The sequence below is a fragment of the Symsagittifera roscoffensis genome, chromosome 6, assembly GCF_963678635.1.
Source record: "Symsagittifera roscoffensis chromosome 6, txSymRosc1.1, whole genome shotgun sequence".
NCBI lineage: Eukaryota > Metazoa > Xenacoelomorpha > Acoela > Convolutidae > Symsagittifera > Symsagittifera roscoffensis.
Window position 1 is genome coordinate 11,628,899 of NC_087067.1, and position 27,135 is coordinate 11,656,033.

The 27,135-nt window shown below is 40.2% G+C and overlaps 2 protein-coding genes across 2 annotated transcripts in view; one reads left to right on the plus strand and one right to left on the minus strand.

Annotated features, from left to right (window-relative positions):
* Window positions 1-7,314: 7,314 nt before the first annotated feature.
* On the minus strand, window positions 7,315-7,677 carry LOC134848589 (uncharacterized). The gene has a single exon (XM_063866105.1). It carries the CDS (start codon window positions 7,675-7,677, stop codon window positions 7,315-7,317), a length of 363 nt encoding a protein of 120 aa, XP_063722175.1.
* A 3,206-nt stretch (window positions 7,678-10,883) lies between these two features.
* LOC134848590 (fibrillin-1-like) overlaps window positions 10,884-27,135 on the plus strand; it is a 32,766-nt gene continuing 16,514 nt past the window's right edge. The window contains exons 1-13 of the mRNA XM_063866106.1: window positions 10,884-11,097; window positions 11,804-11,870; window positions 12,115-12,252; window positions 12,778-12,915; window positions 13,213-13,341; window positions 13,541-13,777; window positions 14,689-14,849; window positions 17,889-18,105; window positions 18,821-19,087; window positions 19,437-20,111; window positions 20,334-20,336; window positions 20,459-20,565; window positions 20,867-21,063. Of these exons, the coding sequence (XP_063722176.1) occupies window positions 11,056-11,097; window positions 11,804-11,870; window positions 12,115-12,252; window positions 12,778-12,915; window positions 13,213-13,341; window positions 13,541-13,777; window positions 14,689-14,849; window positions 17,889-18,105; window positions 18,821-19,087; window positions 19,437-20,111; window positions 20,334-20,336; window positions 20,459-20,565; window positions 20,867-21,063 (2,378 nt within the window). The 5' untranslated portion in view covers window positions 10,884-11,055. The remainder of the gene's footprint in view (window positions 11,098-11,803; window positions 11,871-12,114; window positions 12,253-12,777; window positions 12,916-13,212; window positions 13,342-13,540; window positions 13,778-14,688; window positions 14,850-17,888; window positions 18,106-18,820; window positions 19,088-19,436; window positions 20,112-20,333; window positions 20,337-20,458; window positions 20,566-20,866; window positions 21,064-27,135) is intronic.

Genomic DNA, 27,135 nt, shown 5'->3' on the forward strand with positions numbered 1-27,135 from the left:
TTCGTTCATCAATTCATTAGCGTGTATCTTTTCCCATATGTATCTTGTTTACCCAAGTTTGAATTTTCATGAGAACGTTCGGTAAAGTTGTAAGAACTGGGAGCAGGTAGAATGCACCTTCAGCTGACAGGGTTGAGGGGTGGTAACTGAATTTTATAATCGTCTCCAGTCCCAGATTGGATGATTCGTTTGAATAATTTTTGTTACAGCCCGTGAGCCTCTTCCCCCCCTTCAGGTTGGAAGTTTGTTTTGGAAAAACAAAACAATAATTATGTCGCCCAAACTCATCAATTTTTTCAAAAATTTCAAATCCTGGTAACTTCCGGTTCAAATTGAAATACACTCTGTAATAAAGCACAATGAAAAAAAAATCACAAACTTTTTATAAAAACTTCAACAATTTGTCGCCTAATTTTTCAATTTTCCGATTTTTATTAACGGGGACGCGCTGCAAGAATATTCCAATAAATATTTTTCTTTGACATTTCTTTTTTGCTATTATGTAAGACTCTTGGTTCTCAAGTCTCAAATTGCCATCGTTTATGTGTATTTTACATCATCCAAAAATTATGACCATACTCCGATAATTTTTAAGTTAGGAATTGGAAAGTACCGTTTTTTTAGTAATTCGCGTGAAAGATTATTCACATCATGAATATCCTCGGGGAGGGATTAGTTTCGGAGACCAGAGGGGTTAGTACTTGGTATTACAATTCCTAGTGAGGTCAAAAAATCTGTTTTTTATTCTACTAAAGCTAGTTTCACCGGGCGTAGTAAGTGTTCCTAACGCTGTTTTGATTACACATGAGTGCGCAATGCCATCAGGACCGGTAAGCGTTTCAACAACCTTACCCAGGGGCCATATGTTTCGTGGAGTGAAGTCTTCGAGGATTCACACGAGGTCATGTTTTTCTATGGTTTCCTCTTTTTGGTTCCCCTTGGATCGTTTGATCAGGGTTGGAGCGTATTCTTTTAGTAGTCGCTTCGAGAAGCTGTCTAGTCGGTCCGTGGTTAGCTTCCAGGATTTGTTGCTTATTTAGTTGGTATTTGTTTGATCGTAGAATAAAGCTGCTGGAGCGTAAATGAATGGCCTTTCAAGTAGGAAGTGGTTAGGTGTAAATGAAAATGTGTCATTAATGTCGCAACTTACATAGAACAGTGGTCTTGAGTTGATGAGGCCTTCGCATTCTACTACAATAGTTGAAAAAGATACCTTGAATGTCATTCCGATCCTAACTGCAAAAGAAAGACTCGTTTGATGATCGACACGAGACATTCCCATACCCCACCAAAATGAGGACCAGATGGTGGGTTAAGACGCCATTCGATTGACTTCCGCTGAGGCTTGGTTGTTAATGGTTGACTTCTTTGTTAAAATTTAAGGGATGTTTCATGATTTGCTTACGTGCGGCGACAAAATATGCTGCGTTATCCGAAAAAAAAATCGCATAACGCGACGGTGTAGGGAAACCACGTCGCGCCAAGAATTTAACGAATTATTGTCAAGCAATTTTCAGTTGTCAGATTGTCATATGTTTTCCAGTTGATAGCATGCGTTGTTAAACAAGTAAAGAGATAAATGTAAATTTTTCTGTGGTATTTTTTCAGCAATGTAGAAAGGACTGATGTAGTCAAATCCAACGTTTTCGAATTGATATGGATCAGCACCGTAGCGCTTTGCCGGGTGCATCAGCTATACAAGGGTTTAAACCTTTCCCTTAAAAGCGGCGGCACCAGAAACAGTGATAGCGATCATGTCTCGTGGCTTCTCTAGACCCAAAACTATGAAGCTTTGTTGCAAGTAGTGTCGTACAAATTCAGTGTCAAGGTGCATGCGTTTATGATAAGCTTTTTTAATCATAAATTGAATCTAAAATTTCTTTGCATGTAGATTAATAGGGTACTTTGTTGCATCTGGTTTTGGTGATTGCCTCAGTCGTCCTCGCGCACGAATAAGAATACCATCCATGAAAGGTGAGTACGGCATTAAAGCATTTTTGTTGTCCAATGCTCTGTTTGTAGTTAAAACTTTTAATATTATCAGTGAAAGTAGCGTGTTGTGATTGCTCGTAGAGTAGAGTTTTACCCATCTCCCGGTCGGCAATTCTTAAATTACGATTTGTTTTCTGCTGAAGAATATTTTTCAACTGTATAACACGAGCAGTCGCGCGGACTAGGCGAAGCCAATCGGAAAATCTCGAAACATCAATGATTGGTTCCTTTTTTGCGCTTCTAGAAATGTCTTCCCGTTTGACTATAGCGCTGGTATGTAGAATTGTACTGTCGAATGTTAGTGGAGTAGTTTTCTCCTTATCTTTAGTTGCGAAAATCGGTTGGAAATTTGTGACGACCTGTAGTTTTGGTTGAGGCCAATCAGATTCTGGTAAGAGTATTCGGGCTCCGTTTACAGGGTGTATGTTGTCACTGTTGGGCTTCAGAAGTTGACAGAATTTCGTTAATTCTTTTCGCACAATAAAACTTTTATTTTCTGGACTGTTGATCCATGAAAGTACCGTCGTACTATCCGTCCATAATTGAAGGGTGTTGAAATTTAGTCGAGAGTCTTCGGTTTTAAATTTGCAGAGACGTGCACCCATTAACGCAGCCTGCAATTTGAGCTTGGGTATGTTTTTTTGGTTAAGTGTGCGACGAGAACTTGGTTCTTCCAATCGTAAATGATGATTGCTTTTGTGCTTGGTTTGAAATGCGGATGTGGATACAAGATGCCATGGCGCACTGAGAAGTATCGGTGAAAACATGTAGTTGTATATCACTGTGTCTGCCGATTTGGCCTATGAGCTTCGGTAATTTCACAATATCATTTTTTGGGTCCATTTTCCAAGTATTGGGATGTATTCTTGAGAAATTTCTTGACCCCAACTTATACCAAATTGCCAAAGCTGTTGAAGCAGTATTTTGAGAGTGATGACAAATGGTGCTATCAATCCCAGTGGATCAAACATTCTGGCTACATTAGACAGAATTTTACGTAGAGACATTTCTTTAGCCGTTATATTGTTTTTCAGTACAGGCTGAATGACGAGTGTGTCATTCCTTGTATCCCATTTCACTGCCAAAACCCGATGAATAGCACACTTATTTTCAGTTTTGGGTTCCCTGAGGAAATCAAGCACTTCGGTAGTACTGGACAGAAACTTGGTTAAATTGAATCCTTCTTTTTGGAGTGCCACTTTTACAGCTTTAGTTGGTTTCTGGGCTTTCAGTAGATTGTCGTAAGGATGAACGAAGCCATCCATGTAGAAGCTGTTAAGAATTAGTTGCTGTGTGTTGAGTTCTTTGTTGCAGAAGTCGACGGCTGTTTGATTTAGTGCAACGATGGCTATTGTGCTTGAGCACTTAGCTCCGAAGACTAGACGCGTATACTGATACTGCTTCACTCCTTGATTAATCGGCCAGAAGAATCGTAGTACATTTTAATCGTTTTCTTTTACGCCTACCTGCATAAACCCTCTATATCAACAGAAACTGCTGTTGGTTTTTCTCTAAACCTCATAAATAAACCAAGCAAGTTATAAGAAGATCCAGTCCCATTTCTAAACAGGAGTTAGGAGAAAAACCCTTGGATTTCGATGCAGCGTTTGTTACTTGTCGAATTTTTCCACCTTTCTGGGGATTTATAACCGGATGGTGCGTTAGGTACCATAGTCATAACGGTGGAGGATGTCGGAAACTAATGGATATCACGTACCCTTTATCAATATCACTTATTAATGATTTATCGTAGAGTTGCATTGTGAGTTTGTCTTTTTGTAGTCGTCGATGTGAAGATTCAAAATGAGCTGTAGCAACCGCGTAATTGTTTCGCATCGTTATGTTCTTCTTTCAAAGCAAAATGATTTGGTAGCGAGTTCCGTTATGTGGAATACTTTGTTCTATAAACGCTAACTGTTAAATAAGTTCGCTTGAAAATGTAGCTTTAGTTAGGTGAGAAGTTTTGCAGGATTTTTTGACCTTCCAAAAATTTTCAACAACTTCATTGAAGGAAGCATCCTTGTGTTGTTTATGTCTATAAAATTGGTCAGAAGATAGTTGCAGTTTCATCTAAGGCATTTTGATGAAGCGGGCTGGTTTTTGTCCAACCCAGCAAGTTGCGCACTCCATACGGACTGCATACAGGGTCCTTCAAAATCTCCCTCTGTGCGATATGCCAGAAAGCGGCGACAACCAGATGAAAATGTACCGAACTGTCGAGGATATTAGGAAACGCAATGAGTCGTAGATTGTCATACCGGGAACATGCTTCGTTCACTTTGGCCCAGTAAGTGTTCCCAATGCTGTTTTGATTACGCATGAGCGCGCAATGCCATCAGGGCGGGTAAATGTATCAAGAATGTTACCCAGGGACCCGTGGAGTAAAGTCTTCGAGGATCCACTCGAGGTTTTATTTTCCTATGGTTTCCTTTTTTTGGTTCCCCTTGGTTCGTTTGATCAGGGTTGGGGCGTATTCTTTCAGAAGACGCTTCCAGAAGCTATTTAAACAACAAACAAAAGTACTTGAAATCAAACGCCTTTTGGGAGGTCGAATTAAAAAAACTGTTAAGTGGAGATGACTATTTTTTATACCTTACAGCTGCAAAACTAAAAAAATGAACCAGCATTTTCACATTTTTCAAGCAGACAAAGACTTCTCTTTCCATCAATATCTAAACATTCGTACAGTATTGAAACCATGTTTTTGAAAAGAAGTCTACAGACTAAAAGCCATTACCCGGATCTATTATTTATATTCATTTTATCTGTGAATCAGTTGAAATTTGTAAAGAAAATCGTGACAAACTTGGAATTTTTGATTTAGAAAATAGTTTAGCATTTGATATTCAGCGTTTAACTGATTTTTATAGGTCGAACACAGTCAAAACATATCCATTTGTGGTCGAGAGTGTTGAATAATAGGTCAAATACAGTCAAAGCAAAGGTCGAGCACAGTCAAAAAATGGGTCGAGCATACAATAAATTCTCAAAATTTTCATTTTTTTTAAATGAATTAGAACTATTTTGTTTTGTTATTTTAAAAAGCGCAAATTTCCAAGTGACTTGTTTGTTAGTTACTCTGGTTGGATTGAATTTGACAGCACTGAAATCCTATTCGGAAATTTTTTGTTTAACGATGAAATTGAGACAGCCAAAAGTATTCATAAACAAATATGTGTAAACTGGGTTGAACACAGTCAAAAACATTGTTTTGTTGCATCGAGAAAGTTAAATTTTTACCAAAAAATTTGTAACCAACACGATTTGATTGGAAAAGTCTAAACATACAGAAAGTTGGTCGAAAAAATTGAAAAACAAATCAAGCACCTCGAACTAACGAGTAGTAATTTTTTTAAATAGACTCAAATTTCAAGCATATATTTGTTTACGTGCGGCGAGAAAATATGCTGCGTTATCCGCAAAGAATTTGCATAACGCGACGGTGTAGGGAAATCACGTCACGCCATGAATTTAACGAACTGTTGTCAAGCAGTTTTCAGTTGTCAGATTGTCATTTGTTTTCCAGTTGATAGCATGCGTTGTTAAACAAGTAAAAAGACAAATATCCTTTATTCCGTGGTATTTTTTCAGCAATGTAGAAAGGACCGATGTAGTCAAATCCAACGTTTTTGAATAGATATGGATCAGCTACGTAGCGCTATGCAGGGGGATCAGCTATACAAGGTTTAAAACCTTTCCCTTAAAAGCGGCGGCACCAGAAACAGTGATGGTGATCATGTCTCATGGCTTCTCTAGACCCAAAATTATGAAGCTTTGTTGCAAATAGTGTCGTAAAAATTCAGCGCCAAGGTGCATAGGTTTATGATAAGCGTTTTTGATCATAAATTGAACCTAAAGTTTCTTTGCATATTGATTAATAGGGTACTTTGTTGCATCTGGTTTTGGTGATTGCCTCAGTCGTCCTCGCGCACGAATAAGAATACTATCCATGAAAGGTGAGTACGGCAGTAAAGCATCTTTTTTGTCCAATGCTTTGTTTGTAGTTAAACCGTTTGGATTATCAACGAAAGTAGCGTGTTGTGATTGCTCGTAGAGTAAAGTTTTACCTATCTCCCGGTCGGCAATTCTTAAATTACGATTTTACTTCTGACGAAGAATATCTTTCAACTGTATAACACGAGCAGTTGCGCGGACTAGACCAGGCCAATCGGAAAATCCGTTTTCGAAAAAGATAAATCAACAAAAAACGTCCGTTTTTCGATCTAATGACATCTGTCGAAAATTCTGAAAAGGCTCGTCTGAAAACACAAAAAAACTGAAAAGTGTAGAAATAAGTATTTAAAAACCAAAAATATTCCTTAGCCGTGGTTTGAAAAAAAAGTAATTTGATGAAAAATTTTTGTAAAAAAAGGACGAGCGTTTCGTAAATGTGGGAAAACATTGATGCCTGAGCTGAGAAATTGATCGAATTTTCTCGCATGACATTTTTTGCGAAGACAAAGAGTATAATCTTTACGAATGTGGCTAATGTGTGATAAACATTTCACCAGCTTTAAAGAACATATGCGGCAGGTTAATCGGACTCAGAATTTATTTCAACTTAAGTTGCAAGCTAATATGTCCAAGTAAAGTGATACTAGATGAGATATTCATCATTTTTTTCGAGTCAATGCGTGTAGAAAATCTTTGAAAAAAAATTTTTTTTTGTTCAACTCATTTTTAGGCAAACAGTACTTCATATACTTTACAAGACACTCGGAAATTTTAGGCTACTGTTGTTTTTATGTAAGTTCTGAGTTTTTTCCCACGCAAAATCAGGTAGCACAAAACATGTCACACCGACTACTTTTCTTTTTGTTTTGAAACCGACACGTGCGCGTTGAAATTGAATTAATAATTGAACAGAAAAAAAGTTCATATTATCCGTTTTTTCAAATTAGTGTTATGACAAATGGGGCTATCAATCCCAGTGGATCGAACATTCTGGCTACATTAGACAGAATTTTACGTAGAGACATTTCTTTAGCAGTTATATTGTTTATCAGTACAGGCTCAATGATGAGTGTGTCATTCATTGTATCCCACTTCACTCCCAAAACATGATGAATAGTACTCTTATTTTCAGTTTTGGGTTCCTTGAGGAAATCAAGCACTTCGGTAGTACTGGACAAAAACTTGGTTAAATTGAATCCTTCTTTTTGGAGTGCCACCTTTACAGCTTTAGTTGATTCCTGGGCTTCCACTAGATTGTCATAAGGATGAACGAAGTCATCCATGTAGAAGCTGTTACGAATTAGTTGCTGTGTGTTGGGTTCTTTGTTGCAAAAGTCGACGGTTGCTTGATTTAGTGCAACGATGCAACTAGGTTAAATTGAATCCTTCTTTCTGAAGTGCCACCTTTACAGCTCTAGTTGATTCCTGGGCTTCCACTAGATTGTCATAAGGATGAGCGAAGTCATCGATGTAGAAGTTGTTACGAATTAATTGCTGTGTGTTGGGTTCTTTGTTGCAGAAGTCGACGGTTGTTTGATTTAGTGCAACGATGGCTATTGTGCTTGAGCACTTAGCTCCGAAGACTAGACGCGTATACTGAAACTGTTTCACTCCTTGATTAGTATGCCAGAAGAACCGTAGTACATTTTGACCGTCTTCTTTTACGCCTACCTGCATAAACATGCCCTCTATATCAACAGAAACTGCTATTGGTTTTGCTCTAAACCTCATAAGCAAACCAAACAAGTTATTAAGAAGATCCGGTCCCAGTTCTAAACAGGAGTTAGGAGAAAAACCCCTGGATTTCGATGCAGCGTTTGTTACATGTTGAATTTTTCCAGGTTTCTGGGGATTTATAACCGGATGGTGCGTTAGGTAACATAGTCATAACGGTGGAGGATGTAGGAAAGTAATGGATATCACGTAACTTTTATCAATATCACTTATTAATGATTTATCGTAGAGTTGCATTTTGAGTTTGTATTTTTGTAGTCGCCGATGTGAAGATTCAAAATGAGCTGTAGCAACCGCGTTGTTGTTTCGCATCGTTATGTTCTTCTTCCGAAGCAAATTGTTTTGGTAGCGGGTTCCGTCATGTTGAATACTTAGTTATATAATTGTTCAGTAAGTTCGCTTGAAAATGTTGCTTTAGTTAGGTTAGAAGTTGTGCAGGATTCGTCGAGTTTCCAAAAATTTTCAACAACTTCATTGAACGAAGCATCCTTGTGTTGTTTATGTCTATAAAAATGGTTAGGTGGTAGTTGCACTTTCATCTAAGGCATTTTGATGAAACGGGCTGGTGTTTGTCTATCCCAGCGGACTGCAGACACCAGCGGCTGGTTATTGTCTATACGGACTGCAGACAGGGTCCTTCAAAATCTCCCTCTGTGCGATATGCCAGAAAGCGGCGACAACCAGATGAATATGTACCGAAGGATATTAGGAAACGCAATGAGTCGTAGATTGTCATACCGGGAACATGCGTTGTTCAGTTTGGCCCAGTAAGTGTTCCTAATGCTGTTTTGATTACGCATGAGCGCGCAATGCCATCAGGGCGGGTAAACGTTTCAAGAACCTTACCCAGGGACCCGTGGAGTAAAGTATTCGAGGATCCACTCGAGGTATTGTTTTTCTATTGCTTCCTCTTTTTGTTTCCCCTTGGTTGGTTTGATCAGTGTTGGGGCGTATTCTTTCAGTAGTCGCTTCCAGTAGCTGTCTAAACAACAACGAAACGTACTTGAAATCAAACCTCCTTTGGGAAGTCGATTTAAAAAAACTGTTAAGATGAGATGACTAGTTTTTTTTACCTTATAGCTGCAAAACTAAAAAGTTGAACTAGCGTTTTCACATTTTTCAAGCGGATAAAGACTTCTTTTTTCATCAATATCTTAACATTCGTACAGTATTGAAATCATGTTTTTGAAGTCTACAGAATAAATGCCATTACCTGGACCTATCCTTTATGGACAACTTATCTGTGAAAATTAGGTGTTAAAAGGGCAGGATTCCCCATAAAATGATTTTTTTTGACAAAAATCCGTTTTCGAAAAAGGTAAATCAACAATAAACGTCCGCTTTTCGATCTAATGACATCTGTCGAAAATTCTGAAAAGGCTCGTCTGAAAACACAAAAAACAACTGAAAAAGTGTAGAAATATGTTTATAAAAAACTGAAAATCAAAAAAAAATCTCATTGGTTTTTAGGGTTGATACTGCTTGAATCTCCCGAAATAATTTACAGGTATTTGCTGTAAAGCAAAAAATTTGCAGATTTGCCCTAGGTTATCAATACACCAGGTGAATTGTTTCTAGTTAACTTATAAATTTTAGTTATTAGCTGTGTTTTTATGGGAAAAAATGCTTACGCAAGTTTTGCTAAGCCACTGTTCAGCTCGTTTTAAAAACCAAAGATATTCCTAAACCGTGGTTTGAAAAAAAGTTATTTGACGAAAACATTTTGTAAAAAAAGGACGAGCGTTTCGTACATGTGGAAAAACATTGATGCCTGAGCTCAGAAATTGATCGAATTTTCTCGCATGACATTTTTTGCGAAGACAAAGAGTATAATCTTTACCAATGTGGCCAATGTGTGATAAACATTTCACCAGCTTTAAAGAACATATGCGGCAGGTTAATCGGACTCAGAATTTATTTCAACTTAAGTTGCAAGCTAATATGTCCAAGTAAAGTGATACTAGATGAGATATTCATCATTTTTTTCTAGTCAATGCGTGTAGAAAATCTTTGAAAAAAAATTTCTTTTGTTCAACTCATTTTTAGGCAAACAGTACTTCATATACTTTACAAGACACTCGGAAAATTTAGGCTACTGTTGTTTTTAGGCTAAAAGAATAAAATAAAAGTTCATACTTCATATACTTTACAAGACACTCGGAAAGTTTAGGCTACTGTTGTTTTTAGGCTAAAAGAATAAAATAAAAGTTCATACTTCATATACTTTACAAGACACTCGGAAAATTTAGGCTACTGTTGTTTTTTTATGTGAGTTCAGAGTTTTTTTCCACGCAAAACCAGGTAGCACAAAACATGTCACACCGACTACTTTTGTTTTTGTTTTGAAACCGACAACGTGCGCGTTGAAATTGAATTAATAATTGAACCGAAAATAAAAGTTCATACCATCTCATCTTTTCAAATTAGTGTTGGTAATTATGCAATAAGGTGGATCCCATTTCAGTGGTTCAAAGAAATTAATATCACAGCCCATACATTTTGAGTAACTTTAGTAGCATATGATCATTTTCCTTATAGATTTCTGAATCTGGCTGAATTTTCGTTGATGCCGGCCGTGTAAACATGCAAAACTTCATAATGGCTTTTTTCCTTCAAATTTATATTTGTGATCATCAAAAAAGGAGATAAATAATAAATCAAATATCAATCAACTTATTGATCTATACTTAGATTGAATTTCAATACCTCACAACCAGTCAGAAAGTCATATATGGTAATGGTAGTATTCGTTGGTTTCTATTTTTGATCTGTTACTATAGAAAACGAAGGCAAAAATGAATTAAAATTTGATGGTAAAGATTTACTTTATATTTTTATTACAATGATGTTTTTCTTTCTGTCGTCTTTGCAGGAAGCCGAAATTGATTGATAATATATACAATAACTTAAAATGGTATGTTGCAATAGCAGAAAACAAATTTCCCAGTATTTTTTTTTTATAAAAAATGAAAACTGATGAAGAAGTCAGTTGATGAATAAAATTAGGATGATGACTAATAACGACTATGGTTTCTTTTGATACAATTTCATGGTTCGAAAGCGGCGACAAATTGATCAATCTGTTTTCATGAAAAACTGAATACATATATCATCCATGAAACCAACTCAACGATTTTAGTTTTCAGGTGAAATTTGACATTTTCCGATAGATAATCAATAATTAATAAAACTGGAAAAACGCACCTGTTTTTAATTTATTTTCCAATCAGCTGACCGTCGCAAAACAAAACGTTATCAGAGTCCACATAAATTGGCTGACGGTTTAAATCTGTGGTTTTTTATTTGAGTCTAGTATTTGGCCCATACATTTAATTTGGAACCTGTTAATCAAAATTGAAACCGAAATTGTCAAATATGAGCGGTTTTTTATGGTTGCTGTTCGTTTTTGGTCCGCAGGTTAGTTTTTGACTTTTCTCTTGCAGTAAAATTTGTTTACCTCCTCCCCTTTAAAAGTTTTCCGGATTTCTGGGCTGTACGCTCCATCCAGGTGAGGCTCTAAGATTTTTCCGAGGGGAGGGGGATTTTCAAAAAAAAATTCAAGAAATTTTGACACCACATTTTTTTAATGATCAAATTCAGTATTCGAGGACACCAAAACACTGAATAGAGCTCAATTTTGAAAAAAATTTCTGCGTTGCAGGCAATTGGAAGAAAGATAGAATGTTTTTAGCAGTTTTTGGAAAACTTTAAACCCAAAGTTCCGTTTTTCGGGGCGCGCTTCTCACTCCACTCAAATTCAGTATTCATTCAAAAAAATTTAAAATCCGTCGGTCGAAACTGAATGGATTTCCTATACAGTGTCAAAGAGAGCCCTTTGAGTGGCAATATGATCAAATTTAGAACCTATTTCGACCAAATTTGCTGCACCACTGGCAAATTTTGAAACAACAGGCCGAAAATTGCGTTTTAGGTGATTTTTTTTGGGGTTGGTCGGCAAAAATGGATATTATAAAAGCAAAGGGGAGCTGTCGGGTGAGTGGCGAGGGGTTAGAATCTCTTCGAATCCCCCCTCCCCTATTTTTGCTATTTGCTGCGATGAGGGGTGATTGAACAAGAGCCGAATGGCTTGTAACTTATACTGAATGATTGGCTTGTATTTTAGGTGAAGGCAATTTTGAATGTGGAGGAATGTGCGTTCGGCGGCCAAGACACGGCGCTAGGATCACAGAGTTAGTTTCTCTGGATGGGTTTTATTAGAAATAAATTGCTGATATTTTTCCTCAGAACGAAAATTTTTTTCTAATTGCAACGAACCTGTAACGAACTGTTGCCGACCATACCTTCGACTCACCCCCCCCCCCCCTCCCGGTTCTGCATTATCTCGCGCATATATATATTTCCAAATGTATATCCGAAAAGCTCCTCAATTGTATTTTTTTCAAATATTGGACTTAGTTTTTTTGGCTGTTTCAGACAACCCGGTGTGTAATGATACGACTCCCGGGTGCAACTGGGGCGACTACGACCTGTGTATTTCTATCACTGGACAATGCGTGTGTGTTCTAAAGAGTGGGTACGCCCTGAACTCCACTTCGCACAAGTGCGACATACGTGAGTATGGCTTTTTCCTCTCATTTCATAACTAAAAAGAGAACAAGCGAGTCATGACGACAATAAGATGGTGTGTGGATGGAAGACGAATCAATACTTTTTTAAGCAATACTGGGTTCCTGTAAAAGCCTCTGGGATTATAAGAAACAAATTTAGAATTTAAATTGAACCTGACGAAAAGCATTTTCTTCGGGTAGCGATCATTTCAAAAAACTTAAATATATACGTCTATTTTTTTCTTGCTTTTACCTTTATCTTCCTGAATGGTTTAGTATAAATGTAATCAACTCATGTTCAGATTCAAGTGCTAAAAGAAAGTAACGCCCTGTTGTTTTGAAATTTAATTAACCACTCCAAAAAAACTAAACACTAACTCAAAAATAAGTTAGTGTGAATCATCTTAACTTCATATTAAGACAAAAAATGTAAAACTGCTGCGGTTAGTTAGAAGCGCTTAAACGTAAACTACAAAAAAGGGTGACGTCCCTAAAAATACTGAAAAAGTTCTATTTGGTTTGTGAACAGAGATCGACGAATGCGAGTGCGGAATTGCGGCCTGTGAACACGAATGTGTGGACTTGGACCCGATCGTGAACAACGGCACCCGCTACGAGTGTTTTTGTCCCGATGGCTACGAAACATTCAACATTCACTTCTGTCAAGGTAACATCCTTAGCCCCTTCTATGAAGGTAATCAGGTCTGAAATACGATCTCTTTATCTTATAATAAAATAAACGTATACTTTTTTAAATATAATAAATAGTTTACAACTTAGATTCAATGTTGACTAAAACCTAGAAGATTTCAAAAAAATGAAATCGAGCACGTCCTGGAACTTTGCAGCCCGATTTCAGGCGCCCAAAAACGGGCGGGTGTCTTTTGCATTAACTTCTCCCCCCGATGGTACATGAAAGTATCACCGCAATTGGTCCCGTTTGATTTAATCTTATTTGTTTCAGATATCAACGAGTGTGAGCTGCAGAGTGAATTCTGTGGACCCTTTTCCCAGTGCAATAACCTAAACGGGTCCTTCCAATGTATCTGCAGTGAGGGATGGGAAGTTAACACTACAAGTGGAAAATGCATCGGCTAGTTTTAATTTACAATTTATATTAATTATAAACTTTTTAGCGAAAATTATAACAGTTAAAATGTTCGGAAACTTGATTTTTTTAATGAAAAAAATTTAAAACCCATTCCATTGACAAATAACAAACCTCAATAATAAAATTTTTCTCGTCAAATTCTCCAAAAAATGCTATCTAAAAAGACAACACCTTTTTTCAGACATCGACGAGTGTTCGCGAAACACGAGCGATTGCGATCACGACTGTTCAAACACAGTCGGATCCTACGACTGTTCGTGTGACGCGGGTTACCTCCTCTCGGATTCCGACAACACTTCGTGTCTCGATGTGGACGAGTGTGCTGTGAACGGAGGTGTCGATGCTTGTGGTTCAGAAGTCAGTTCTTGTCAGAATCTCAATGGAACGTTTCAATGTTTCTGTCAGGATGGATATCAAGGTACTGCTTGACTCAAACTTCGGTCACGGAAACAACCATTTGTTCACGGAAATTTTGGCCAGTAAAAAGTTTTTAAAATTTTTTCGAAAAAAATTGAGAACATTCTAATTTTCAATAAAGGTCAATGATGATATTTTAACGATTAAATTACGATAAAGTAAGTTTCGATAAAAAATAAACGATTACTATCAAAAATATTTTCTCGCAACCACTAAGAAAAGCTTCAAGGCCATAAAATCGAATTGCATCAGATTGTTCCGACAACTTAAAGCGGTGAAAAAGTTTGTGTTTTAGTTTTTTCTTTTCTTTTTGTTTTCCACGCAAAATCAGTTGCCACAAATAATCGTCGGAGTGTTCGAGTAATTAATAAAATAAAATACTTGCTGTCGTCATTTGAACACTATTAACGAATTTTCAAAAAATATATATTCTCAGTGAAGAGAAAAACCGGTTCATTTTTTTATTTTTGGTCTTAAATCCAGCAAATAAACCTAGCGAGCATGTCTATACTTTAGAAATTAGATGTTTTATTCAAGAAAAATACATTTTGACGCTTCTTTTAGCCCATTAATAACAACAATAAAAAAAGAATAATAATAAAAAAAATACAAAATTGTTTTGATTTTTTCTTTGTTTTTCGATTAATTTTGCGATACAAATTGTTTTAAAATATAGAAAGCTTACTTCTAATGTCGAAGTTTCTAGGCTTTTGTTCCCATGCGCTCATGGCCGAAGGAACAAAAATCACAGCTTGCAAAAAAAATGTTTTTAATAATTTTTGTTGACAGAACTCTCTGCACTACTTGCACTGCAATCGGCTATAATTTTTTCTTAAGTTTTGTCTTCTATTGTTTTGAAAAATTAAACATATTATAAAAATATTTTCCTGTTCAATGACCTTTAATTTGTAGGAGGCGTGCAAATGGCGTGTGAGGATTTGAATGAGTGTGACTCAGTGGACTGTCTGTTCGGAGGAGTCTGTTCCAACACTGTCGGAAGTTTCAACTGCTCCTGCCCCTCCGGGTTCCAAAGTGGGCCCAATGTTTTATGCCAGGATGTGGACGAATGCATTGTGAGCTCACTTTAAAAAAAATTAAACCATCAAGCAAAAACTTTTGTTAAACCATTGATTTATTAACAGTTATTAAATTATATTAATGAACCCAAGGGCTTAGCTTAAACCATAAGCTCTGTGGCTGAAGTTAATGAATTTAAAGAGGTTTAGCGTTCAGAGATTTTCCGGAAAAAAAAAACATTTGTTTCGACCGCTCAGCCAAGATAGATACTTATCAATTACAATAATTAGCAAAAAGGTCAAGGTCAAGACAAGAATTTTACGAGCAATGCTGCCTTTTGCCCACCACATTTCAGACATCAAATAAGTGCTCTCCATTGGCTTCTGTTCCGAGCGGTTTATTTGCGCAAATCAAACCATAGTATCTCCCTGTTCGTTCGCCGTCATGCTAAAGGGATTCTTATGTTTCTTGAGCTCATCGCCAATATTTCTTCTCCAGATTGTTTGAACTCAACCAGGCGGTTTTTCCTGTTCATCATTTTTTTGAAAACGAATGATGCATCGGGGCAATATGTGTCTTTCATCCTGAGTACGTGTTCTAGCTATTTCAGTCGTCACGTTTCTATCGTTTTATCCACGAAGTCCTTTTTCGCTAGAGATGTGTTGGAAGATCTTGTCCCTAGTGAATAATTTGTCGAAGGATATTTGAAGATTTCGATGTTGCTTAAATCAGATTAATTGACCGGCCAGCTCTCGTAGCTGTACAAGAGTGCGCTTCTCAGACACGTCCTGTATACCTTCACTCCAACTGATTGGGGGATACTTCTCTGATACCATACTTTTTTAAGGCTCTTAAAACTCCCGATTTTGTTGTCGATTTTGTTGCCGTCCAAAAGGCAAGTGCCGTCTCCAAAACCCAGTTCAGTAATTTTCATGTCATCTAATGCCATTCCTGCATTATCATTGCGGAGTTCTTTTCCATTATCTAATCAATAATAAGATTAAAATCATAAGGGTAAAGCATTCAGGGTACGTTCAGGAGTTTTTGGGGAGTCCAAGAATTTCACACACGGGGAGTCCAAGAATTTCACATTCCAGATGTAGTTTCTATTGACACTGTCCAATACATCCTCGACGTCAATAAAAATAAGGTACGCCAATCTTTGAACTTCTGTCGTTGATCCAGGCTCTGACAGATTGTAAAAACTTGATCCCTACAATTTTGTTCTTTCGAATCCTGCTTGGTGAACCAGCCCATCGTAAGTGGGCTTGAGACTGTTTTTGACAACTTTTTCGAGAATTTGGTACTCAATTACTAACAGAGAAATGCCTCTATGGTTGTCGCATGCGCATCGAAGGATACCCGTGAGATTCTCGGCTATCGCTGAGCCACCATCAAAAATGAAATCTGGTGGGTTATTTTCCAGTCCGGCTGCTTTGCTTTTTTGAGCCTTTCTACTGCCTGCTTCACTTCATTGAGAAGTAGCGGGTCAGAGTTTACATCGGTGAAGAATTTTTGCAATTCACTTCCTAAGTTGGTCTTTTCTGGCAGAGATGGGTTCAGCAGCTGTACGATGCGCTTGGCCCATTCTTCTATTCGTTTTTTGGAGTCCCAGATATGTTGACCGTCAGCACTCATCACAGCTTCGCTGATATTGCCCACTTGCCTGTCAGTTGCGTGGCTACGGAGAAGACGTTCTCAAGGTTGCACAATTCGCTGATTTAAACAACTCCTACGAACGTTTATCGTAGTACGTTGTTCCAATTCTACGCACTGCCTTTTTTAATATGCTCCGCATTTCGGCCTTCGCTGATCGCTTACGGGATTTGTCGCATTTCTCGTTCAATTTGAGTGTGTCGCTGCTGATTCAAGTTTTCAATCTAATTTCGAACTTCTGCGCGAATATTTTCCGAGCTTCTTCTGCGCTGCTGCTTGGAAGAATTTTTCCTCTGTGATCAATTTGTTTCCACTTCGTCTCCAGTTTTTTTCAACATCGTCTACATCGTTCCTCAGCGTCAAACATTTGATGTAGCGTATCCTCGATTTCCTTGGCTGCAGCCGGTTGCGTAGGCACTCCAGGTTGTGTCTGACTATCTTGATATTTTGCGTGTATGCCTTAGGCTTCAAATGGTTCTCAGAGATGACGTGGCAACATCCGTGTCAACATCAATGAAGTTTTTTGCGGTTTGAGCGATGTATAGCTGTATTCTCCGTTGTCTGGAAATAACGATGTAGTTGATCTTGGTCTTTCCATCATTTGAGCTCCAATTGGACTGGGAGGTTTTTTCTCTGGAAAGTTGTGTTGAAACTTACAAGACCATAAGTACAGCGAAGTTGGCAAGTCGATCTTCATTGGCGTTCGGGGTTCCTATTGTGAAGCTCCCTATGACCTGTTTTTTTTTTTTTGTTCAGTGGAGAACCAACATTGTCTTCAGCGTATCTTTTTGGGGTACAGTTCATTGACACATAATCTGTTGGAGGAGACGTATGCACAGATGATGATGAGTGCTACTGGCACCGCATGAAATCTCGGGTAGTATAAACTGGGTCCCAGTCTTTCTACTCCATGACATGGTTGGATAGTGGATGTTGGATGCCAATTCATACACCGTGAATGCCTCTGCTCTCATTCCCGGAGCAGAACACTTTGAGAATGGGTGCTTTTTTATGTCGTCAGCGGTTCTTGTTTCGTGTAGGCAAACGATATCAATCACATGCGTCTTCAGATCGTCGACTAGCTGGGGGCTTGAAGAGCGTGCGTACGGTCCAAATTGCAATCCTCAAGGGGTTTTTGGCTGGCTTGAAAGCGACTTGATTTTGATTTTGGTAGCCGACTTTGAATGTGTACCATGCGCGGCTTCACCGGTTGTCAACATCCCTCTGGCTCGTAGCTTTAGAATAGTCATTTTTAGTCTTCAATAGTCTTCATGTGGTTTTTAAGCTAGTTTGCGGGAAATTCAGGATGGCATTCGGGACGACAAATGAAACAAATTAATTGATATACAAGAACCTTCCCTGGTTTTTAAAAACTTAAATTCAAAAATACTAACACTGAAACAATCATACTAAAAATAAAATGTTTTTCGTCTTTTAAGACGGAGTCTGGACAACAGTCAATCTGTGGACCTTCAACTCACTTCGACTCCTGCGTCAACTCCAACGGCTCCTGGTCTTGCGTCTGTTCTGATGGGTACGAGGGGGGAAATGAGACTGCATGTACTAACATTGACGAATGCGAGGAGGACCCTGGACGTTGTCTGCACGGATCCTGCGAAGACTTCAACGGCACTTTCAGATGCAACTGCAACCCTGGTAATATTTGACCACTCTCGAAATAGAGAAAATTCGCAAAATCAGAGATAACTTGAGATGAAGCAGAAACAGGTTCCTTAACAGTTTTGAACCCTTTTTGTTTTTCATCCAAAGTATCCAAATATCATCTCTATGCTTAAAAACTTTTCCGCCGTCGCGACTAATTTCTCGACCATTGCGACCGAGATACGGTATTTCCAGAGTGTGTCCGCGACTTAAAACGCTGTCCAGACTATGGGTTTTCGGTCGCGGAATTAACATTTCCGCGACATACAAAGTCGAAGAATTAGTCGCGGACCTCGACCCAGGAAGTCATTTAGTATTCAATGTTATGCGTAAAATATGGTAGAAAATATCTCAGATTTCAGAGAAGGGTTGAATTATATCATCATATATAATAAGAAATAGGAATAAAAAAATTTTTTCCTGATTTTATACTAAACTAGTAATATAAAAACTCGTACTCGAATGATCTTAAATTGCCAAAACTGAAATTTACTTGAATAAATTTTTCAAATCTGTTTCATATCTTTGATCTATACTTTTTTATGCATTTTCAAAGAGTGCTGCTATTAATATTAAGCTATGTGATGTGCTCTCTGAGGTCAATTCCATAGGCGGACTTTATCACCCTAAGTTATATATTTACATCATATTTTTTGACATAATTACATCACGTTTTTGACATAGTTAGATCATGTTTTTTAAAATCCAGGATATGTCACCACTGGCCTTGGCCGAGTCTGCCAGGGCATCAACGAATGTACTGCAAATCCCTGTGGAGCCCAAAGTGCCGGATGCGTAGACTTGACCCCTGGATACCAGTGCAGCTGCAACCCTGGTTATTCTGCCGACTTTTTCTCTCCTTGCGCTGATGTAGACGAGTGTACTATTAGTGATTTTTGTGGTTCAGCCGATCTGGCTGTCAACTGTACTAATATGGAGGGAACATATGCATGTCTGTGCCATGATGGATACGAAGGTATAACTTCTTTCTTAATAAAATCACTTTTCAGAAGTCACACATGTTAGATACAGAATCACTATGAATTATTTTTTCTGAATTTTACAAAATTGATAAAACTTCCGTTGAGTGTAATTCGAGAATGTAAATTATGCTTTATGACAAAATCTTCCCTTATAAATTGTTTTACTTAATGGTAAAAACAATTCATTCCACAGTGTGCATTGTCTTCGTCAGTTAATAGTGGCTAAAATTTTGCCTGGAATTTCTCCTTTATATCTCATTTAATCACAAAAGCAAACATCGTTCCATTAACTAATTCGCTCAACTTCAAAGCTTTTAAAATATACGATGAAACTTTGTCTAGGTGGCATCGGTGAAGTTTGTGAAGATGTTAACGAATGCTTGCAACAAGACTTCTGTCAGTTCAATGGTAACTGTTCTAACCTGATTGGTTCATTCAACTGTTCCTGTGACTACCCTGCATACGTTGGAGGAATCGGGAGTACCTGCGAGGATAACGATGAGTGCCTGGATCTCGGAGACGAAATCTGTGGAGCAAATGATACATACACAAGCTGCAGCAACACACACGGGGGATTCCTATGTGAGTGTTCCGACGGCTTCCGAAGCAATGTATCGGAACCCTGCACCAACGTCGACGAATGTTCCGAGCAGCAACTTCTGAATCTTTGCGGTGTCAATTCAACCAGTTGTGATGACGTTGTAGGGTCCTATCAGTGCAATTGTATCAAAGGTTTTAACGCGTCGGAAGGATCTGTATGCGAAGATGTTAACGAGTGTTGGAGTATATCTTGCGATGGTCGCGGCGTTTGTATGAATACTATCGGTTTCTTTTACTGCGACTGCTTTTCGGGCTATAGATTGGAGACTGAAACTGGTTTTTGCAATGACGTGAACGAATGTGATTTCGTGAACTGTGGTCGTGACGAACGTGCGAGTTGCGTGAACTCAAATGGCAGCTATTTTTGTGATTGCAGCGCTGAAGGAATTTGGAACGGAGATGGTTTTCAATGCCAATGTGAGTATACTAACTTTTTTCACAATATACAAATTCAAGAAACCAGCAAGGTCAAGGTTAAAATTTATATGCATACCAGCAGAGCGTTTAGAACATAAATGTGAATTCTGAGATATTTGAACAGTTTGGATTGAATTTGTTTTTCCAAAAATTTGACTGCCAGATTAATTGAAGTTTAAAACTTAAAAGTATCGATTCTAATTTTGCCTTTTTTTGTTTTAGACGGTGAGTACTATTAAATGCATGGCGTGATTTTTTTTTTCAGATTTCCTCTAAAAGCAGTTGTGTTTCAAATTGCATCACAAATCTGACAGACTAAATTATATCAACTGCATTTTGATTTTCAGAGCGATCTTTCGAAGCTCAAATTCTGGTCAAAGAAGTTTGGACAGACGAGCTTCTTAACAAATCCTCTGAGACATACCGATATTTCACACAAAATATCGTGCAACAGGTATAGATGTCGTCGAAATATAGACCTATTTTTAACATGAATCTAATAAAAAACGCAAATGCGTACCAACACTACCAAAACTTCGAGCCGCAATTTCACAAGTAAAAATTCAATGGAAATTTGAGATAATTTAAAACGCTAAGCCGGAAGAAAAAAACTTGATGGGTTAATCAGAACTTGATTTTAATCAAAATATAGTAATATTTATAATACTTTTTTAAAAAAATTTTGGAAACATTTTTTTCGTATTTTATCGAAGAGCATTTTTTGCGCAGTTGATTTTTCTGATTATTCGTTTCAGATCACACGTGCAATCAATCGATCCGAAATGCTGCGAGGAAAACTGGTCTCAGCGTCTGTCATCGGGATCTCCAAAACTGATTTCATCGTGTATATGAACTTCACTTTCACAAACATAGTTGTAAATAGAGATCGAGCCAGGCGATCAGCAGATGACTTGAGTATGCTCAATGAAACTCAAATCTTGGACGAAATCAGGTATCTTTGGTTGTTTTGGTATCGAAATTGGTATCTCTCCATAAAAAAATTGCCAAAATTCAAAAGTTCATTGCTTTCGTTATATTATTTGTCTGAGACAGAAGTAACACATATCAGGCTGTTTCCAATGCATTTTTAATGCGAAACGGCCAAACCGTTGGTTACTACGTTTGAGTAATCAAGGTTTATGTCATTTGTGTTCGGTTACGAACACAACCAAAAAATTTTGAGAAATTAAAATGTAAAAAAATCAATATTTTTGGTTTATGGAAAAATGCTAGTCATACAATTTCCATATATGAAAAAATACTAATCATAGACCTTTCATGCAATTTTCTGTACGTATGGAATTGCATGGAAAGTGTAGAAATGGTAATTCTAGCAAATTTTCGACTTAGCGTATTTTCTGCGCATTTTATCCTAACATGATAGTGAAAATATTAGTAAATTTGGTTCAAAATCGGGTTATGGTTAGTTTATTGGGGTCGTATGACTTTGTTGCTTGGGTCAAGATTTGACACCGAAGTCAGATGTTATTTAAGTAAGTAGCGAAGGGGGGATTTAATTGATAAGAATCATACGACTTCGGTACTTACCCGATTTACGATGCCAACCGCAGGGGGATGTATTTACAAAACGTGAACAAGTCGATAAAAACCCCGGACTTGGGACCCGTCAGCTTTGACAGGGGGAGTAGGTAAAAGGGAAAAACCATAGGGGGCAGTTGTGATTAAGGGGATGACAGCACCGATATGAAGTGGCGTGACATTAACAAAAACGGAGCACAAATAGAGATAAGAAGAAGTGGAGGTTAGAGAGCGGATTAAAAAGAGAACGAGTTAACGAGCGTAAGATTCAGTAGGTCCCAGTGTGGTCGCTATCTGAACTCATCTGTTAATTGTTTCACAGCGAGTGAAGTAAGAACGTAAGTCGAAGTGCCTTGTGGAAAATTAGTTAGAGCAGAAGTTAGTACAAGTCAGAGAGCTTAGTCGACACGTGTACTGACCGAGTACGCAGAGAAGAAATTGTTAAGTGTGTACAGATCGCAAACCATTCTGTTGTATATTGCTAAATTTTATGCTGGCCGAATTAGTAGGCCCTTTGTATTCATTCAGACTTATACATATATTGAATTCATTTGAGAGAAAGGAATTCGTTATACGCGACTTCAAGCGAGATATAGCAAGCAAGAGCATCACTGACTAAGGGGGAGCAATAGAATACAGTAGAGGACAACTCACCACTAAAAATAACCCTTTCGGGATTGTCGTTAATACCGAGCCTTAGTGCCCCCCTGCTTTAGCACGGTAAAAGGGATAGCTTCGCAAGACTGTGTGTGAAAATCCTAAAGACGACATTGGCGCTCCTGGGTGGGCTTTGTCCTAGACTGAAGTTGCAAACGAACGAACAATCATCCCGTGAGCAAACACGATGATGAACAACGACGATAGAGCTGCATTGGCAGAGGCTGCTGTGGCGGCAGCGAATGCTTTGGACAGGCAGCAAGGAGTCTTTGGCTTTGGCACCATTCGCCTCGATCGGTTTCCCTCCAGTAGCTATCAAAACTGGGCCGACTGGAGGAAGCATTTCGCCTGGGTTGCGGATGCTAACAGATGGGAAGATGAACAGGCTCGGATGGTGTTGCCTACGTGTCTGACAGGATGGGCTCTGGATGAATTTACCAGCATGCCAGCCCACTTCAGAGAGGAGTAAGACGGTTTCCCAGCTCCAACACTTGCACGGATGCTGGCCAAACTAGACCAGCGTATGATGCCCTTCCAAACTCAAGCAGCGGCTAGGGCGGAGTTCAAAAGTCTGATGCAAGGAGACAAGGAGGGTTTGAGGGAATTCTCTCGGCGAATCCGATCACTTGGAGATGTTGCTAATGGAAATGTGGGAGCTCAAGCTCGAGACGATATGAACCGAGAACAGTTCATAGACGGGCTATTTGACGTGGACCTTCAAGACCTACTTCTGCGAGAAGATCTTGGAAGCCTAGCGCAAGCAGTTGCCCGTGCCCAAGCCTTGGATCTTGTGAATAAAACGTCCAGGGCCAGGAACCGGAGAAAGTTGCACCTTGCGAGGGTTGCCGAAAATGTCCCAGAGCCGGGTGCTGAGGCTGGTCGGAATGTAGGCGGACAGATCCCTCGAAGCCAACCAGTGGGAGCTGGTCAGGGACGTCAGCAGGCGAGCAATGACCCCCGCATCGACCAACTGGTGAGTGTCCAGAATGATCTGTTAGCTCAGATGCAGAACATGACGGCCATGATGGGTAGGTTTGTTAATTCTATCATCCCCGTTCCCCACCCGGAAAACTTACCGCGGTCGGAACCTTCCCAAAGACCCCGACAACTATACGAACCCCAACCCGGCGAGAATAGATCGAACTTATCTCCTGGCCTTGGAGGTCGTTACGGAATAAAAAACCAGATACCCCGTGGGAACTGTTTTGGCTGCGGCCAGCCGGGTCATTTTGCGAAGGAGTGTCCCCAGAAGAATTCGGATCATTTAAACTACCAAGGGCCGGGGCATTGAATATGCATCAGGGAGGTTTTGTCCCGGCCGAGATAAAGAATCAACAGCGAGTAAATTACCCATCCGCCACTTCCAACCCCTCTATGTACCGCTTGGACCCCACGACGAGCCCTCAGGTGCAAATGAGAGGCGAAGGCTTTCGAGGAACAGAGCAGGTTCAGACTTTATTCCACCAAACGACCCCCAGTCGACCGGAAGAACCTAAACAACTCACGAGTATCCAGTGTCAGACAGAGAGTTCCTTGGAATTCGTGAGTGTTTGCCGAGTGCCCGAAGCGCCATTCGGGCTAATAGCGGAAGCGATTTTGGGCGGGCTACCGGTAAAAGCACTAGTGGATACGGGAGCTACGATCAACCTAATACGAAGCGAGGTGTACCATAATTTGACTACAGCCCCACCGTTACGGCCCTACAAAGGGACACTAGAAACAGCGGATGGAAGGCAAGTGGGAGTCGAGGGATGGGTGACGGCTAATTTGGAGCTAGGGTCAATCGACGATGAGGTCGAGGCCCTGGTGGTGCCTGAGCTGAAAGTGGAGATGATCATAGGACTTCGGTCTTTGAAGGAGCATGAATGCTCGTTAGATTTCCAGTGTGACAACCTCTGGACGGGACGGAAGGAGGGATCTATAGTTCCCCTGCAATATGAAATATTGAAGGTGACCTCATACCCTAAACACTCGCCAGAGGACGATAATTACTGGGATGTAAACTCGTCGCATAGTACCCCGTTAACCGAACCACACACTTCTCTTGGTGGGTCAAACGTCGAGTCACCATATGCCATGGGGGATGTTGTAGAAGGTTTGCCCCCCGTCAGTCAGGACCCCGAGGTGCAGGGAATGCAAGAGGAAGGGTCGATGGACTTTCAGGTACGGGCTAAACAACATCTAGATGAAGATATAGAGAAGATTCTAGAACTGGCAGCTCCCGAAGTGACAGGAACGGAGAGGGACCGGCTGAAACAGTTGATCAGTACTTATAGGGATGTGTTCGCTTTGACAGATGCCGAACTTGGCCAAACTAAATTGGTGACACATCGGATTGATACTGGAGACTTGGCCCCTATCAAGATCCCCCCCCCATCGAACATCTCCCGCAAAAATGCCGATCATCAGGGACGAAGTTAAGAGCATGCTGGAGAAAGGGGTGATTCAACCCTCAAAAAGCCCTTATAGTGCACCAATTGTCTTGCAAACGAAGAAAGACGGGAGTTGGCGGTTCTGTGTGGATTATCGGAAGCTGAATGATGTAACGGTCAAGGACGCATTTCCGATTCCGAAGATACATCAAACGTTCGATGCTCTTAACGGGCAGAAGTACTTCTCTTCCCTCGACCTGGCGAGTGGGTATTGGCAAGTGCCAGTAGCCGAGGAAGACCGACACAAGACAGCCTTTGTGACACCGGATGGAGGATTCTATGAGTACGTTATGATGCCCTTTGGGCTGTCCAATGCTCCAGGAACGTTGCAGCGGCTCATGAATGAATTTTTTCGGGACCACATGTGGAAGTGGGCCCTAGTATTCCTCGATGATGTGCTGGTGTACAGCAAGTGCGAAGACGACCATTTTGCACACCTGAAGGCTACCTTCCAGCTACTACGGGAGGCAAATTTGAAACTGAAGCCGAAGAAATGCAGGTTGGTACAGAAGGAGGTGACTTATTTGAGCCACATAATTGGAAATGAAGGTATCCAAGTGGATCCCAAGAAAGTTGAAGTGGTTGAGAACTGGCCAGTGCCGAAAACAGTTAAGGGGGTGAGGTCTTTTCTCGGATTCTGCAATTACTACCGTCGATTTGTGAAGGACTTTGCCGGGATTGCGAGTCCCCTGTCCTCTTTGACGAAAAAGAAGGTGCCCTTTATCTGGAACGACGAATGTCAGATAGCCTTCGATAGACTACGGAAAGAACTTATTACGGCCCCAGTTCTGGAAATTCCTGACTATACGGGAACCTTCATATTGGACACGGATGCGAGCAATACCAGCTTGGGCGCTGTACTCTTGAACGTCAATAACGGGGAGGAGAGACCACTTGTGTACGCTAGCAGGGTACTATCAAAAACAGAAACGAATTACTCAACGACAAAAAGAGAAGCCTTGGCTGTGGTGCAAGCGGTGAAATGGTTCAAACCCTACATCTGGGGGGTAAAATTTGTCCTTCGCACCGACCACTCCAGCCTTCAATGGCTCTTTAGGCAGAAGGAACCCGATGGAATGACCTTCCGAATGCAACAGCAACTTCAAGAGTTTGACTTCAATGTAGTCCACAGAGCTGGGGCTAAACATGGAAATGCGGATGGCCTTTCCAGGATGCTAGAAGAAGGGCCCGACTGGATGCCAGGGGAGAAGGAGAAGGCATTCGGGTCTTGCCCAGAGCCTATGTCTCTCGAATTGGCCTTACAGAAAGCAAAGCAGCACCAAGTCGAAACTGTCACAATGATCAGCGAGACCCAGGAAGAGGACGAGGAAGAAATGATTACCTGGGAACGGACGCCCTCTGAAAAATCGACTCTGCAAAGAGAGGATGACGCGATGTCTCAAGTGTTCTATTGGGCGGAGTCGGGAGGCGACGCGGGTGATATGCCATCTCTGGGGACAAACCTCATTCCCAAAGAGCAGGCGATACAGTACGGACCCGAGGCCCTAGCTTACTGGTCTAGATGGAACGAACTAAGTATCCGAGGGGGGGTGCTTTATAAAAAATGGTTCCCAAGGGATGACTTGCGTCCGGTATTGCAGACGATTGTTCCTGCAACCGGGCGGAAGGAGATCCTCAACCAGCTGCACTCCTCGCAGATTAGCGGCGGACACTTTGCAGTTGAAAAGACCCTCGCTCGATTTCGTCAACGGTTCTGGTGGCCCACTATGAGGACAGACGTGGAGAAGAAGATACAATGGTGCCTCACTTGTGCAGCGCGGAGCACAGGAGGAAAAAAGAGGGTCGCTGGGCTTGTCCCGTTTAAAGTGGGGATCCGATTCAATACATTGGCGGCGGACATCCTAGGGCCCATGACGTTGGCAGCAAAGTCTCGTGCGAAGCACATCTTAGTGATGACGGACTTGTTCACGAAGTATGCAATTGCCGTCCCACTTGTATCCACGGATTCGGCAGAGGTGGCCCGGGAGATAGTCGAGAACTGGGTACTCAAGTTTGAGGCACCGAACATTCTGCATACCGATCAAGGGAAGAACTTTGGGAGTAATCTCATCCTCGAAATGTGCCGACTGCTGGGGATCGATAAATCCCGCACTTCCCCGTACCACCCCCAAGGCAATGGACAGGTAGAACGTCATAATAGGGTAATCGCGGATGTCATTTCAAAGTACTGCGCGGACAACCCCCGGACATGGGATACAGTATTGCCCTTCTTGAATTTCGTCTATAATACTACCGTCCACCGAACAACCGGTGCGACCCCTTTCAATCTAGTACATGGACAGGAATGCCAGTACCCAATCGACCTGTTCTACCCAAAACCCTACGACGAAGTTCCGACACAGGATGGGTTTGTAGAATGGCTCGACGAGCAATTC